The sequence below is a fragment of the Staurois parvus genome, unplaced genomic scaffold, assembly GCF_062004578.1.
Source record: "Staurois parvus isolate SC_StPar_1 unplaced genomic scaffold, SC_StPar_1.0 ptg000020l, whole genome shotgun sequence".
Classification (NCBI taxonomy): Eukaryota; Metazoa; Chordata; class Amphibia; order Anura; family Ranidae; genus Staurois; species Staurois parvus.
This window is the reverse complement of record NW_028317816.1, coordinates 6,770,508-6,786,926: the sequence shown is the minus strand read 5'-3', so window position 1 is coordinate 6,786,926 and position 16,419 is coordinate 6,770,508. Positions and strand designations below refer to the sequence as shown.

At 37.9% G+C, this 16,419-nt stretch overlaps 1 protein-coding gene across 1 annotated transcript in view; it reads left to right on the top strand.

The window, feature by feature from the left end:
* The window catches only part of BMPER (BMP binding endothelial regulator), a 331,942-nt gene that overhangs the window by 119,275 nt on the left and 196,248 nt on the right, over positions 1-16,419 (top strand). The window contains exons 4-6 of the mRNA XM_089687148.1: positions 4,228-4,310; positions 11,466-11,556; positions 13,190-13,272. Of these exons, the coding sequence (XP_089543274.1) occupies positions 4,228-4,310; positions 11,466-11,556; positions 13,190-13,272 (257 nt within the window). The remainder of the gene's footprint in view (positions 1-4,227; positions 4,311-11,465; positions 11,557-13,189; positions 13,273-16,419) is intronic.

Genomic DNA, 16,419 nt, shown 5'->3' with positions numbered 1-16,419 from the left:
TGACATTGCAAACAAAGATATCTCAACATTGAGGTCAAAATTGAAGTTTATTGCCCTGTATATTTACAGCCTCTGTTGCCAATAGTTATCAGTCTTTGATGACATTAAATAAAACCCAAGGTCTGAGGCAAGCAAGAGTATAACTCCAGTCTTTAGTTTTTGTAAAACAGTAACTGTTAAAGCATAAAGGGATTTTTGGTGGGGCCTTGCTGATACCAGTATTGGTGCCGATACTAAGCATTTGCACAAGTACTTGTGCAAATGCTGTGATACCTGAAACCAATACCTTTGCTGTGTGATTTGAGCCCATACAAAATGAATAAGCTCAAATAGTACTGCAAAGAACCGCATGTAATTTGAACTGAAATTGCGCTACTTCAGCTGAAGTAGCGGTGCAATTCCTGTGTGAATTACATGCAGCTTTCATATGTGTGCAGTGCAATTTGCAGTGCGATTTGAACTAGTGGTGCACCGAAATGAAAATTCAAAATGCACTTGGCCGAAAACCAAAACACGCACTTTTTTAAAAATGTATATTTATTTTTTTGGAAAAAAAATACACTGATTAAAAAAACCTGCCAAAAAACCTATATATACCACAATTTTTTAGTAAAATATGAAAGAGGGTGTTATGGCAAGTAAATAGTTACCCAACATGTCACGCTTTAAAATTGCCCACACTTGTGGAATGGTGTGAAACTGCAGTACTTAAAAATCTCCATGGGTGATGCTTTAAAAATGTCTACAGGTTAGCAGTGTAAAGTTACAGAGGAGGGCTAGTTCTAGAATTATTGCTCTTGCTCTGACGTTCGTGGCGATACCTCACGTGTGTGGTTTGAACACCACTTACATATGTGGGCATGGCCTACATAGGCGTTCACCACCATGTGCGAGCACGGGGGGACGGGAGCACTTCAAGCATTTTTTTATTATTTTTTTTTTTCACTGTCCCTTTAAAAAATAATTTAATCACTTTTATTCCTGCATGCATTCCTTGTGATAGAAATAATTAGTGTCAGGTCCTCTTTATGGAGAGATATGGGGTCAATAACACCCCACATCTTTCCTCTACAATGTAAAGAAAAAAAAAGAATTGATCTAGTGCTTTAAAAAAAAATTAAAAATGGCCGGAACGGGAAGTGACATCGCTCTGGTCCTCCAAGGGCATAGAGATGAATGGCAGCCATCTTTCCTTCACTCATCTCTATGCCCAGCACCGGGATCGATGGTTTCTCAGGTAAGGCTGAGAACTACCGAGCGGCGAGGGGCGGGGTTTTTCTGCACCTGTATCGGTGCTTTTTTCATTTCGGCCAACGGCCGAATGGGGTGTTTTTGGCTGAAACGTTTCGGCCACTGAAATTTCGGTGCATCCCTAATTTGAACCATTCATTTTGTATGGTTCAAATCCCACTGCAAATTGCAACGTGCCCTCAGGGAAACCACATGTCTTTCAGAAAGGAATCGCACCACATTCCACATGCGATTATTTGCAGTGCGAGTTAAGCCCATTCATTTTGTATGGGCTTGAATTGCACTGCAAATGTATCAGTAATTGGTATCTGGGAGTACTTGAGCACAAGCATCGGTACTTATACTTGCCGACAAAAAAACGGTATTGGTGCGACCCTACCTGGAGGTGATCAGCAAGTGAATGCAGGTCTTCACCACAGGGATCTGGTCTAGAGATGGACTGCCTCATTCACTGGATTGTTTCTGGAGGAAGCTGGAAGGTGGCAACTGTCCTGTGGACTTGTGAGTAATGACCCTGAACTGAGTTCTGGGCACTGTGTGCTTTTGGGATATAAGTGCCAGAGGTTTCTTGGACTGAGACTGCTTTAATAGGGTACCAGATACTGGCCAGTCCCCTGTCCTCAGCATTGTCCTAGACAGTGAGCTTATAGAAGACTGCCCTCCTGTACTGTGCAGTGTTCATGAGATTTCACTGGGTTCCAATAGCCGTGTAGTGGTGCAGGGTAACCAAATGCAAAAGTGATAAGATGCCTTATGGTCCCCAGCTGTGAGGCCTCAGACTGTCCAAAATTCACATTTGCTTAAATCAGAGTTATGGCCCCCGCCAAAAAGAATTAAAAGTCAGCATGTACTAATACTGTAGCTGCTGATTTTTATTATTAGGGCACTAACCCATCCAAGGATCCAGCAGTGTCCTCATCCTGAGCCAATTCTTCAATCGGCTGTCTGGTGCTGGTGCTACCATCTTGACTAAGGGAAACTGGCAGAGAAGCCTGGCGGCCCTAACCCCTTCTCGGTCACAAGTTTTATCAGCAATAAATAGAAAAAGACAACCCCTAAATGTATCTGGAGTTGATGGACTGTTGCTTGGGTGGCTGGTAACCTCTGTACTGTTTGGAGAAGAAAAAGCAGCAGTCCCTGTGGGGGTAGCACTACACTTAGAAAACTAGCAGCTCTTTATGGGTTTCCCATCACTCCTATGCCGTAGCTCCCAACAATCCCTGATTTGAAGGAAGTGTCTCACTTCTGGACCAAATCCCTCTTTACCACTGTCCTCCTTAATTGTCCCACTTTTTGACCTGATGTATAGGCTGCTATAATAAAATGTAATATTTAACTACTAATAGTGTTATACCACACTAAATCTTTCATCCAGCTTCTTAATTAATGTATTCCTTATTTTGATAAGTCATTTCATTTGCAAAGTATTGTTGGAAAAAAGCAGTTGCAGGTTTAACTATTCATTTTTTGCACATCAAACCTTTGCGATCTGTGTGACTGGGGATATAGTAGGGGTGTGCTTTTATTTGCTTACATACTTTGTGCTAAAAGGTGTTTACCTCATTGTCATCTCAGAAAGTAAGGAGGTATGCTACACCCAGGACCATATGAAGAACTTTGAATTTTCATGTGTTCTCAACATTTCTCTGAAATGGAAGATGAAGCAACACACCACTTCTAAAAGTTCCCTATAAAACTTTATTCTAACAAACGTCAGGGGGACAATCCAAAAAGTATCCAATGCATTTTGGGGGTCCAAATATGCCCTCTTCATCAGGGCTTTATTGGAAACAATGTAAATAGATTAGATTAGATAAACTGGACCTTTATTGGTATTTCTTCTAGTGTGATTACAAGCACAGACCTTGTCAGCAGCTGCTTTGAGTTAAGGTCAGTGCCAAACCAGCTGCTGACAAGGCCTGTGCTTATAATCGCATTGGAAGAAATAGCATTAAAGGTCCAGTTCATTTCTAGTCTTTTCACATTGTTTCCAATCAAGCCCTGATGAAGAATGCATTTTTTAACCCCCAAAATGCATTGGATTCTTTTTGGATTGTCCCTGTGACTTTTATTGGAAAAAAGTTGTATCCTGACTTCTTGGCAGTGGTGTGTCACTTTGGTTTCCATTTTTGTTACATTATACTACAGACCAAGATAACTGTGAAGATCCTCTCGGGTGTAGAAGCCACCTGCCGGGGAACCAGATTATTTACATAAACGTCAATATTTTAAGATAGCAATAACAATAAAAATAGTTGATCCAGTACTATTTTTCCACTTTTTTCAGCAGTATTTCTCTGAGGCTTTCTATGTTTTAAACATTATAAAAAAACTGAAGAGGTCTGAATAGTAAAAGCATACCTAGGTAGAGGGCACTGCTCCAAAACTTTGCCTGTTGATATTCATGGACCATTCAGGTGCTGGTAACCACAGTTCGTCTCTGCTACAAAAAGTTAGTGTATATTGAAAGATAAAAGTCGCACTAAGTTGTAAATTTGTCTTGGCACATTTTTTACATAAAAAAGTCCATAAAAAGGCTGCACCCAAATAACCACACTCCCTATATGCATTTCACCTTCAACAGGCTTGCTCACAAGGATAGAGTAAGTACCATGATCTGCACAGAGTCCTGACCTCCTGTTGAACCTTTTTGGGTTAAATGTGAACAGTTGTCACTATCTATGTCTTCTTATCTAGCCAATACATCTTTTCCTGAATAGGCAGAAACTCCTAAAGACCCTCCAAAATCTTGTGGAAAGCCTTCCTAGAGAGTTAGAGACTGTTAGAGCAGAAAAGTGGGACAACACCATGGCCATGGCCTTGGAATTAGATGGTCAATAGTTGTGGCGCTTACGTGTCTGCAAACGTTAGGCAATAGTGTAGAAATAGAATGAAGTAAGTCATAAAGCCGACATTAAGATGCTGAAGAAATACGTATATTTTTCATATTTAATTTTTTTCTCTCTTCATTTGAAGGCTGTAACTTTCATGGTAGCGTTTACAATAGTTCAATGAAATGGCAAGACTCTTCGCAGCCCTGCCTCATGCGGCAGTGTCAGGTAAGAAGCCCATTTATTTATTTTAAAATGTTTTCATTATTAATTAAAGAGGAATAATGTGCAATTTCTAAATTTGATAATATATAATGTATGTTATGCAAAAAGTTTTAATAATATCCCTGGATGAATATGTAAAAATTTGAAAATGTATAAAATAAAGGTTGCAACAATTAGGAAACAGCTGTCTAGACTAGTAATCTCGAAAAGAACACTAACTACTAATAATTTGGATTATTTTTCAGTGAGCAAATATTTTTTGTTCAATACTGTTTGAACTTTTACATTTTTAACATCTTGCTGTGCTGTATTTCTATAATTGTATTGCATACAGATTAGTACATTCTCCCCCCATTGATTGTCACTGCAGTCACTTAGCCTTCCTGCTCAACTGCTGAAATCCAATCTCAGTCACTGAGTTGCTGTAGAAGTCACCTGCTTGTGAAATCCTAGTACACATTATTAGAAAATTGTCCGAAAATATCCACATTTAGAACAATCGTTAGATTTTCTCTTTCATAGTACACTGATTACGAGAGTCGTTGGAGGTGACTGTTCAGATGGCATGTTAGGAAATGTTTCTTGTTAGTTACCAGAATGAACAATTTTCTTTTAATTAGTACTCTATTCGTTCTTAAAAAATTGAATGAGCAAGAACGGTCATGGTTGGAAACAAAGTACAACCCAGAAGATGTTAATGAAAATAATTGTCATAAACACGAAAGAATGATCATATACAAGATAATAAAAGATTTTTTAAGATATACAGTAAACTGGAATTTCTGTTATAGAAATAAAAGAATAGCAGTATACAGTTTGCCGGTATACAGATTATTTGAATACAAATAACTAGTTATGATATAATAATAATAATAATGATAATAATAATAATTATTCATATTATTATTAGTATTAATAATACTATTTTTTATTTTTGTCAATACTGATGTTATTATTGTTGCTATGATTAGAAGGGTCACACTCATCTTAAATCACTTCTGATTCTGCGCTTGATCATAGTTACGTACCTAGTTACGTACCCGGAAAGTTTTCCTATATCATTTGAGAATTTTTGTATCAATAATGGCATTCTTGTTTTCAACATGGTATAAACATTTGGATAAAATAGAATGATTGTTAGTCAGATTTTGTAATTATGTGTACTAGGCTTAAATCTTCCATATACTTAAAGAGTCTTTTTGATTTTATCTTAAGGAGTGTGCCTTCTATGAATCAATGGCCGTTTTCCTTTAAAGGAAATCTATGAGCAATAAAGAATCTCTTATAGCTGACTTCTGCTGAAAATGCTTGTCTGGCAGCCATGCTTTTTAGTCATTTCTGAGGCGGTGATTCAGAAACAGTATGCAGATTAGAAGTTCTAATATCAAAATGACTTCATATGATGCTTTCTTATAAGTGACTCAAAGTACTATAGTACAAGTATCATCACCATTACCGAGCCTATTCACTGGCCCATTCACTTTCATGACTGGGAATCACAAGCTAAGTAAGCAAATGGGCAAGGAGTGGAGCAGGTTACTTCATTACCTAAATATGGCCACATGGCCAAATTTTGGAAATTATGTTACCACTCTCCTGGGTGTCAATGGTTGCAAAGAAAGCAGTAGTGGCTTTTACCCGCCATGTCTTTACCAAACAGTAATGTCACCTGACATCAAGGAATCCCTGACTATGTAAACAAATGGACTTAACTGGAGCATTACATTATTACCCAACCAGTGAACTGTTAATCACAATCTGATGGTTGCAATAGCTCCATAGCTGTAGATCACTTTCACAGAGCCTGCAGCGTGGCCCCCCCCTCCATCGGAGGCCCCCTCCTTCCGTGGTTCCCGGTATCTCCTCTCTTTCTGAAGCCCTGGAACACAATCACTGGCTAGGGTAGGGAAATCGGTGTGAGACCAAAATCATGCCTCAATCTCACATGCAAACAGTGAAACCGGATATGATGTCACTTCTGGTTTCCAATGCGCCCTTTCCTGGCAAGTACATCCAGGGGACACATCTAACCAAGCCAATATGTGCTTGGTTAGATGGTGTGAAAGGCGGGGGGGACATTGGGGTCTATTAGACCCCCAATCTCTCTATAAAGAGTACCTGTCACCTACCCATTGCTATCACATAAGGGTTTATTACCTCATTGTGATAGCAATCAAGTTAAAATAATAGAAAAAAGTTTTAAAAATGAAAAATGTAATAAAAAATATATTAAAATAAAAAAAATTGCCATAGGCCCTGTTGCCCCACACACCAAATGCAAGCCCTGGGTGTGCATGTGTATGCCAACTGCGGTTGCACCACACGTGTAACATATCGCCACAAACATCAGAGTGAGAACAAAAAGTCTAGCACAGGAGCTCCTAATTAACTCTAAACTGATGAGCTGTAAATGCTTTTAAAGCACCACCTACGGTGATTTTTGGGCACCTTTGTTTTTGGTGATATTGTGGGCACATGCATTTTTAAGAAATAGAATGTTTGGTATCTATTTATTTTAACCAAAATTGGGTATTCTGTTGTGTGTTCATGGCACTAAAATGTATTTTATTATATTTTTTCCTGAAAATTTGTATTCAATAAACAGTTGCGCAAATATCATGTGACATAAACATTTTTAATTATCACCTTTTTATTCTACAGGGCCTCTGCTTTCAGAAAATATATAATGTTCTGGGGGATTAAGTAATGTTATTGCCAAGAATTGAGATTTTTTTACATGTATATAAAAAAATTGTTATAGAGCTGAACTGGCTAAATATCGCCATGGTCATATTTGGGCAATGACGTCAACACTATCCCTGACACTTTTTTTAAATAGCTGATGACAGCTTGAGTTTTATGGTTGGAATTGGTCACATGCGTCAGGTCTTCAGTGGGTAGCAGTGGGCATCGTGATTGGCCGTGGATGTACAACAAGGGACCTTTTTTTTGATTATTAATTTTTTTTTGGATTATTATTAAAATAAGATGTTAGGAAAACAGTCCGACAAACACACAAGCAGTGTACACAGTGCTTCCTAAGATTGAAATAGTCTAGATTCTTTGCCATTTTTGTAAACTATAGCTGGTGGCAAATTAAAATAAGAAGTTAACTTTTACTAAAAGTAAACTGTGAAAAGATTTGTGTATCTATCCCATGTTATACTTTTTTTTAAATACAATTGAACTTTAATCTACACTTAATGTACTTAGAGTTTCAGCTTTGATGGGATATCTGCACAGGGTTCTATTGATGTGGCGTTCCTTATTTCACCACAGAGATTGTTGTTGTGTCTATAGCAAAGGTATTCAGCTTAGTCCTGATTTAGGAAGCTTTGAAGTACACCAACATGACTTCCCCAATCTCTAGCAAGTTTGTTAAAATCCTTGCATTGTGTACCTGGAGAGGACTTTTTCACAATAACTCTTGTTTTAAGATTTATTTTTGCAGTAACAGCCATGAACTTGCTTTACTTCTTGAATACCAGGATATATAAATGTACCTTGGTAGACAAGGGGTTAAACTTTGCTCTTTCGAAGACCTTCAGGTGCCCCTGCTATCCTACATTTCCAGGAGTTTGTGTAGCAGGGCGCTCTGGTTCATCTATCCTACATTTCCAGGAGTTTGTGTAGCAGGGCGCTCTGGTTCATCTACGGATTCCTACATCGCTACTGTGTCCTGTAGTGATATAGGGGTCAGAGGAAAAAGCACAGCGTCTGGTAGGGGACAAACCATCTGAAAGAGCTGAAAGTGTTGGATAGCAGTGGCACCTACAGCTTTTCAAGAGATGAATTGGACAGGTGAGTATTCTGCTGCTTTTTCTACAGGATACTTTTCATTTCAATACTTTTTAGAGGCTACAGAGTTGCTTTCAAAAGTAATTTTTAGGAAGATTTGTAAAATGTTTTTGTTTATAGAGAAGAGAGTAAGTCCTCATGCACACTGGACATTTTTATAGCTGCTGTTTGTGGCTTTTGGCGTTTTTTTCTTCAGCATGTAATCTCCCCAGCATGTTATCCTATGTGTCCATGCACACATAGACTGTCATCAGACTGGCAGGGGTGTTTTTTGGCTGGAAAAAAACCCCAGAACTAATGGGCTTCTAGAGGAGTTTTTTTAACTGTAAAAATGCAGAAATGCTGAAAAATGCAGCAAAATGCGGTAAAATGTGGCAAACCGGCGTTTTTGGTCTTTTTTTAAGCAAAAAAAACATTTTTTTGGTGAAAAAAAAACTAAAAATGTCAAACGTGCAAAACGCCGCCAAACGCTAATGCAAAAACACTAAGAAACACTAAAAAGCTCACGTTTTTAACACGACTTAACACAACTAATGTTACCAGCATTATTAAAATGCCCAGTGTGCATGGAGCCTTAGGGGTTTCACAACAGCAATCAATCAGATCTATGAGAATACTTTTTTTTTTTTAGGTTTGAATGCAAAAGCTAAGACGTAGTATCTGACAGCTTGCTGTGGAAATGCTTTCACTTTTCTTTTTCATTACCTTGTGGAAATCAGATCCTTGTTATTTCCTCATACTAAGCCAAGCGCATAAAGTACAAATACAAACAGACATACATAGCTAATTTAAAGTTTCCCCTGCTGCATTGGGAAAGTCTTTGCAATTACTGTGGGCTTTAAAAGACTATTTAAATAATATTGCTAACTTCAGGTAATTAGTCAATGTGACAAAGTAGAAACACCTTGTTTTTCCTCTTTCCTGTTTATAAGTATTATGTGTGACTTACTTGTACTTGTTACTTGTTGCTTTTTCTGTAAATAAGGACCATAAACTATTAAGGCTTGTTCACACTGGAACACGGTGTGGGAATTCCATGTTCCATGCCCATTTCCTGCAACGCTTTCAAAAAGCACTGGGGGTGCGATCAACATAAAATCCTAATGACACCTCAAACGCACATTACCAGTGTAGTATGTTTTGGAAAGTAATGTATGCACTACATTTGGTGTGATCCAGTGCAATTACATGTGATGAATGGGCTTAAAATAGCACCATAATGAGTTGCATAGGAATTGAACAAGAACATATAGTTGTGAATTGGCCCTTAGTCATTAAAGCCATTTTTTATGTTTTGGATTGGAAAGTTTGGGAGTAGAAAGAGTTATAACCTCTGTTTTTTGCTGCCTGTGCCCCTGCTGAGGAGATGTTCCCATCTATTTGTCCTGATAACCATTATCACCAGTGCAATTACATGCGATGAACGGGCTGAAACAGGGGCGGACTGACCATTTGGAAACTTGGGCACTGCCCGAGGGCCCGGGGTCAGTAGGGGGCCCCATGAGATGCCCCTGGTACCTTTTTCATAGGCTTTTTTGAGTTTGGGCAAAGACACAGGGGCCCCATGATCCCCTATTGCCCGGGGGCCCCATGAGTTGTCAGTCCGCCCCTGGGCTGAAAATAGCACCATACTGAGTTGCATAGGAATTGAACAGAAACACACAAGTGTGAATCGGCCCTTAGTCATTAAAGCCATTTTTTATATTTTGGATTAGAAAGTTTGGGAGTAGAAAGAGTTATAACCTCTGTTTTTTGCTGCCTGTGTCCCTGCTGAGGAGATGTTCCCAATTATTTGTCCTAATAACCATTATTATTATTATTATACAGGATTTATATAGTGCCAACAGTTTGCAAAGTGCTTTACAAAATGAAGGTAGACATTACAGTTACAATACAAATCGGTACAAGAAGAAACAGAGGGCCCTGCTCGTTAGAGCTTACAATCTAGGAGAACAGATATCACCAGAAGAACAGAGTGTAAAGCTTGCCATATATACACACACACACACACACACACTATCTTTCCTTTCAGCCTGCAGAAAGAACAGAAAAAAACACTATACAACATGGATGGACCAATCTCCTGGTGTGGTCATTGTACCCGAACAGTGCCCTCATCTGATTGAATTTAGGCGCTGTTTCCATTTCCGTCAATGTTTTAATCGAGAGATGTAAAGTTAGAGATGGCAAAGAGGGCTACCCACTGAACACATTTCCTCATGTATTTGCTGAAATTTGCTGTGCGCATGGCCAGCTTAAGGGGGAAAGCTGTATTATTTAGAGTGGACAGTAATTAAAACATCTGTAAGTTTTTATTGCTGTCTGTGCCCCTGTTAGAGAGATTCACCCTTTTTGTCCTGTTTACCATTATCATGGAAAATAAAAATAAAAGAAAATCCCAAATTTTGGAGTTGTCCCCAGAATAGGAATAGATCGGAAACTTCCACTTGTTCTGATGACCCTGGTGATAACCAGGAATACCGTCCCTTTGAAGGGATTTCCTCTTCCAGTTTTGGCTGTGTGACACGAAGTGAAAGGAAATCTCCCCAATGGGACACAATAAAACTGAGGGTTGTAGCCCTCCATTACTGTATTGAAAATTAAAAAAAAAAGTTTTGACTTTAGTTCTACTCTAATTTTAGAGTTGTTACAAGAACAGTGTAAACTGTCTAAAAGGCAAATTTCCCCTAACTTTGGAGAGATGTTCTCTCGTTTCCTGTCATGTCTCTAGAACAGAAAGTGAATAAACTAACAGGGTTTAAAACCCCTCCTACTCTATCAAAAACTAAAAAAAAATTTGATTTTCATACTTTTTAACCTATATGAAAACATTATAATCTATGCAGTCTGTGTTTAGGATATGATTAGGAACAAAACAACTAAATCAGACATCACTAAATGGCGGACCGTGCTCCAGAGCCAGGCAAAGTGACATGTCTATATGACCACCAGCCAGTCCCCGCCTAAAATATGTTTAATGCACATATAATTTTATGGGGACATTTTTGTTGAAATTAATAATTTGACGACAGGGTCTCTTGAAATGTAACCATAGGAAAATGCAGGCAAACCTGCTAAGAAGGGTTAGAGAGATAAGTGTTACACTCTTTTCCCCCAACTTTACCAGTCAGCTTTCAGTGTTGTTGACTTTATTGTCTGAAATATAGATCTCCAGTTTTAATAACTGCTACAGTATGTGACTCATTATATTCTATTAATGTTTAATATGTTTAATTTAATCAAAATGTTTAATATGTTTTATAAAACCCTGATGACATTAGTAGAGTCTACTGATATAATGCAATTACTACCACAGATCAGACTACTCCATCCTAATAACACTTTTGTTTCCATTTACAGGAAGGGGTGATTACAGAATCTGATGTTCAGTGTCTAGTTCACTGTAAGAATCCTATAAGACAACCGGGATTGTGCTGTCCTACATGCCCAGGCAATTATTTCTTTATTTACATATTGTATAATAATACTGTGTCTTTTCCTTCATCTCCCTCCCTACCGTTGTACTCTCTTCATGTGTTATCAAGCCTAACACAGGCATATATGATATCTATACAATGGAGACGGTTTGACTGGACCATGGAAATAGTTACATAGTTAGTCTGGCTGAAAAAAGACAAAAGTCCATCCAGTTCAACCATTAACCACTTCCTGTCAGGACACTTTTACCCCCTTCCTGTCCAGGGCAATTTTCAGCTTTGACAATTGCGCGATCATGCAACACTGTACCCATATGAAATTTTTACCATTTTTTTGAGACAGATAAAACTTTATTTTGGTGGTATTTATTCATCGCTGGGATTTTTATTTTTTTTGCTATGTAAATGAAAAAGTCCAATAATTTTGAAAAAAAGTGTTTTTCTTATAAAATGTTGCAAATAAATAATAGTTCATCATAAATCCTGGCCAAAATTTATTCCGTTATCTATTTAGTAAAAAACAAAATAAGCCAAATTAGTTTATAACCAAAAATTATAATTTTTAAACATTTTTTTTTACATTTTTATTTTTTTTTTAAATATATATTTTTTTTACATATGGTCACCCTAGCAGTGCTTTGTCCTGTGCCCTGCCTGCATTTTGTCTGTTCTTTCTGCCTGGAAACTGAGAAACGTCCATGGCGTCCAAAAAGTGTCCCTTTAGGTCAAAAGCAGGTTTAGATCAGCTAGAGAACAGCGATAGTAAATCAGAACCACTTGCAGAAATCAGTGATAATGATTCGTGGGGAAATGCGTCATCAGCCACTGATTTTTCGACTTTGCTCAGCAATGTGCGCACTTGGCGCTCTATTTCAAATTTCAGTGTTTTTGGTTTGATTATATTATTGAATTAAAAGTATTATTAATATAATATTATTTTTTTATGATTATTTATTAAATTATAATTTATGATTTCGTGTTTCAAATTTTATCCTACCCGGGATGTTTACTAGACTCTTGTTCGGACAGATTTCAGTTATTCCTAAAAATTACAGCCTACAATAAAAAAACTACATATTTACATGCAAAATAATGGTACCGCTTTCAGCACAGAAATACTGACATAATCAGACCGCCAGGAAGGTTAAAGCAGGACTTCACTCTCTCAATTAACAGAGACTATTTTAACCCTTAAGCTGTTAGCACATCCCAGAATTCACACTGTCTGCCCTTGGGCACCCACATTCACCCTTACCCACATGGATGTCAAACTGGGAGCAGCGGCTGTGTCTGTGCAGCCCCCTCGTCCCAAATGATATGAATGGAACTGTCTGCGTGTGGATGCACGGAACACCTCTGCATTCCATGTGAGTAAACATAGCCTTACACTTTAGTACATTCATGTGAACAAAGCCTTACATGTCTGTTTAAAAAAAATCATAAAGGATTATATATTTCCTTTTAAATATTTCTCTCTATGAACTGCAAATAGGAATGGCAAGCTGGCTAGTCTCCATGTACATTTTTCTTATGTGACACTCCTAAGGAAGCGCAGATAACATGAAACAATGATCAAAGATGTAGACTATGGTTTTTGTGTTCTGTAGAGGCATTCGCTTTCCTAACCACTTCCTCTGTCTGTTTCAGGTTGTGTATATGAAGGCCGACACTATAAAGAGGGGGATGAATTTCAGCCAGAAGGGAACAAATGTCTTAAGTGCTCCTGCGTTGTAAGTTGTGGTCATGAAAAAAGGACAGACAGTTTTCTGTTCTTGCTAATTTATAAAATGACATAAAGTAGAACTCTATGTTTAACATATTAATGGAGCAGACGTTTTCAGTGATGTAAATCTGAAGAAAGACAAAATACATCTCCTTGCATATTTATTCATGCTGAATTGCCTGTAGATTTACCAACAACTATGTTTTTAAAGGGCCTACTTGATTAGATTTTACATATATAAGCCTCAGTGGTAAATAGTTGTTGGTAAATCTAAAGGAGATTGTATAATCAATTATTTGCATGGCCAACTTTAAAGTAGAACTAGGACATTCAAGTATTTGCATATTCTTAACAAACAGTAAATAAGCTTTTACCCCATTACAACATGGTAACACATACAGTATATGTGGCATCCAGGAGGTTAGGCTTTAACCAGTACACGCCCAGCCAATAGCCAAAAGGCGGCCGGCAAAATGTACTGCATTAATGGGTTGGACGCCAAATGGCGTCCTCCCGCACATGCATAGTTTGCGCTCCTGCAGAGCCGCACAGTGGCACGATCTGTCACCGGCCGTGTACCTCGGACACGGCCGATGACAGATCTGAGTATCGGCCCCATTGCCGGTACCATGTGACTTGCTGTGACCAATCACAGCAGGTCACATGACAGTTGTATACAATGGATGGCTTCATTCATGCCATCCATTGTATACTACTGTCTAGCTGTGAATGGTCACAGCTAATCACATGCACATGTCATGTGATTAGCTGTGGCCAAATCACAGCTAAGCACAAAAAAACAAAAACCCTGAATGAATCAATGTCATTCAGGTAAATGCTTGCTTATAGCAAAGTCATTCTTTGCTATAAGCAAATTGTGTAAAAAAAAAAAAATACTGATCACTTCCCCAAAGTAGTACAATGTTACTATGGTTAAAGCTGGGTGCCACATATATGTATTCTTGTGTTTGTGCTGGGAGCTGACTAGATGTCTACAGCCCTGGTTCACCTACTAATAGTCAGGACCCAGGGGAAACAGATACAGATCACTTGATAGTCTCTGATTGATAATGATCATTCAATCTGTAGCCCATCCCAGTGTTGTTTTTCCTTTGTGAAGATGACAAATAACACACTTTCCCTCTAGTGAGGAGGAGAAGATACATTGTACCTTTTCCTCCTCCCTAGAAGACATGTCTGAAAAAAAAATCTGTTTAGGAAAAAAAATAAACATGAACATCTTCAGTGCCTTCCCTGGCTTAGTTAGTGTAGATATCAGTGTTATTGAAAGTGTAGGTGTCAGTTAGTGGCAACAATTATTTTGCTTGTTTTTTTGGTGGTGGGTCATGGTAATGGCATACAAATATACAGATAAATTGTAAAAAAAAAAGATTTTTTTATTATTTTTGGCCAGTTTTCCTTTCATATTAAAAACAAAATCAGGAAATATACATTTACGTTTCCTACCAAATGAAAACCCAATCTGTCGCAATAAAAAAAGTATAATCCACCTGAATACACTAAGTAATTTCAATGTTATGTATGGTTTTACTAACACATGTCAAAGTTGCAAAATTGAACTTAGGCATTAAGGTTTGTTTTAATCTTGGTCATGAAGGGGTTAAAAAAAACCCTTCACTGAGCATTGTAGCTGCAGACACTATGAAATAAGGTAGGTCATCCTTAAAGTTTATAAGAGAGGCACCATGGTCACTCAATTTGGATACCAGCAGACTACTTTCCCCCTCTTCCTTTACACTTGCTCTGTGTTTACATTAACCTCCCTGGTGGTATTCCCGAGTGTAGCTCGGGGTAAAGTTTCATTACCACAAGCGGTAACCCCGAGCTACACTCGGGCTTACCATGTGGCACTTCTACTCGATCCCTCGATCACTTACCTTGTCCTGCTCTCCCGCGATGTCCCTCCTGCAGTGTCCCCGGCAATGTAATCCGGCGGATGCCGGCATCTGTCATCTGGGTTCCGTTCCCTGCGAGCGTCGGGACGTACGGGGGACGGAACGGCGGGAAATTTGAAAATGACAAAAAGTGACATTCACTAAAATCACTAAAATAACATAGTAAACCATTACTGTATCAAACCATTTCACATACATTTTGTCCCGAGTGCTTTGTCCTGTGCCCTGCCTGCCTTTTTACTGTTCTTATTGCCTGGAAACTGAGAAACGTCCATGGCGTCCAAAAAGCGTCCTTTTAGGTCAAAAGTGGTTTTAGACCAGCTAGAGAACAGCGATAGTAAATTAGAACCACTTGCAGAATTGAGTGATAATGATTTGTGGGGAAATTCGTCATCAGACTCTAAAAACGATTTTGCGACTTTGCTCAGCGATGTGCGAACTTGGCGCTCTATTTCAAATTTCAGTGTTTTTTGTTTGATTATATTATTGAATTAAATGTATTATTATTATATTATTATTTTTTATGATTATTTATTAAATTATAATTTATGATTTCATGTTTCAAGTTTTATCCTACCCGGGATGTTTACTAGACTCTTGTTCGAACAGATTTCAGTGAGTTATTCCTAAAAATTACAGGCCTACAATAAAAAAAATACATATTTCCATGCAAAAAAATTTACCGCTTTGAGCACAGAAATATGGACATAATCAGACCGCTAGGGAGGTTAAAGAATAAAAAGGTGAAAGGCTGCCAATTTACTGTTGGAGCAGCTGAGCTGCTATAATAAAACCAAAAGTACTTTCTAGTACTTTCCATTGTAAATTTTATGAATAGTTTACTCTACTGTGCATGAAGATACATAGGTCAATAAGGGCTTGTAATAAATCTAATTTACTGCTTCCTAAAAATATACTCCATAGCCTGGTGGCAGTTCTATTTAAAGGTTATGAACTGCTGTGACTATAGTGTAACATTATTAAAAAATTGCTGCAATTATTAATATAACACAAATTCTGTAGTGACATTAATAATGGCTACCAATGTAACAACCCAAAATGGGACTTTAATTATGTCTCCCAGGAGATTATATACAACAATACAGAAACTAAGAGAACTAAAATGTTACAATTTTTTATTACATATGCAATATTTTAAAAGTTGCTTATGGATTTCAACTTCAATGAATACATAAAAAACAGAGCTCATATTATTATTATACAGGATTTATATAGCG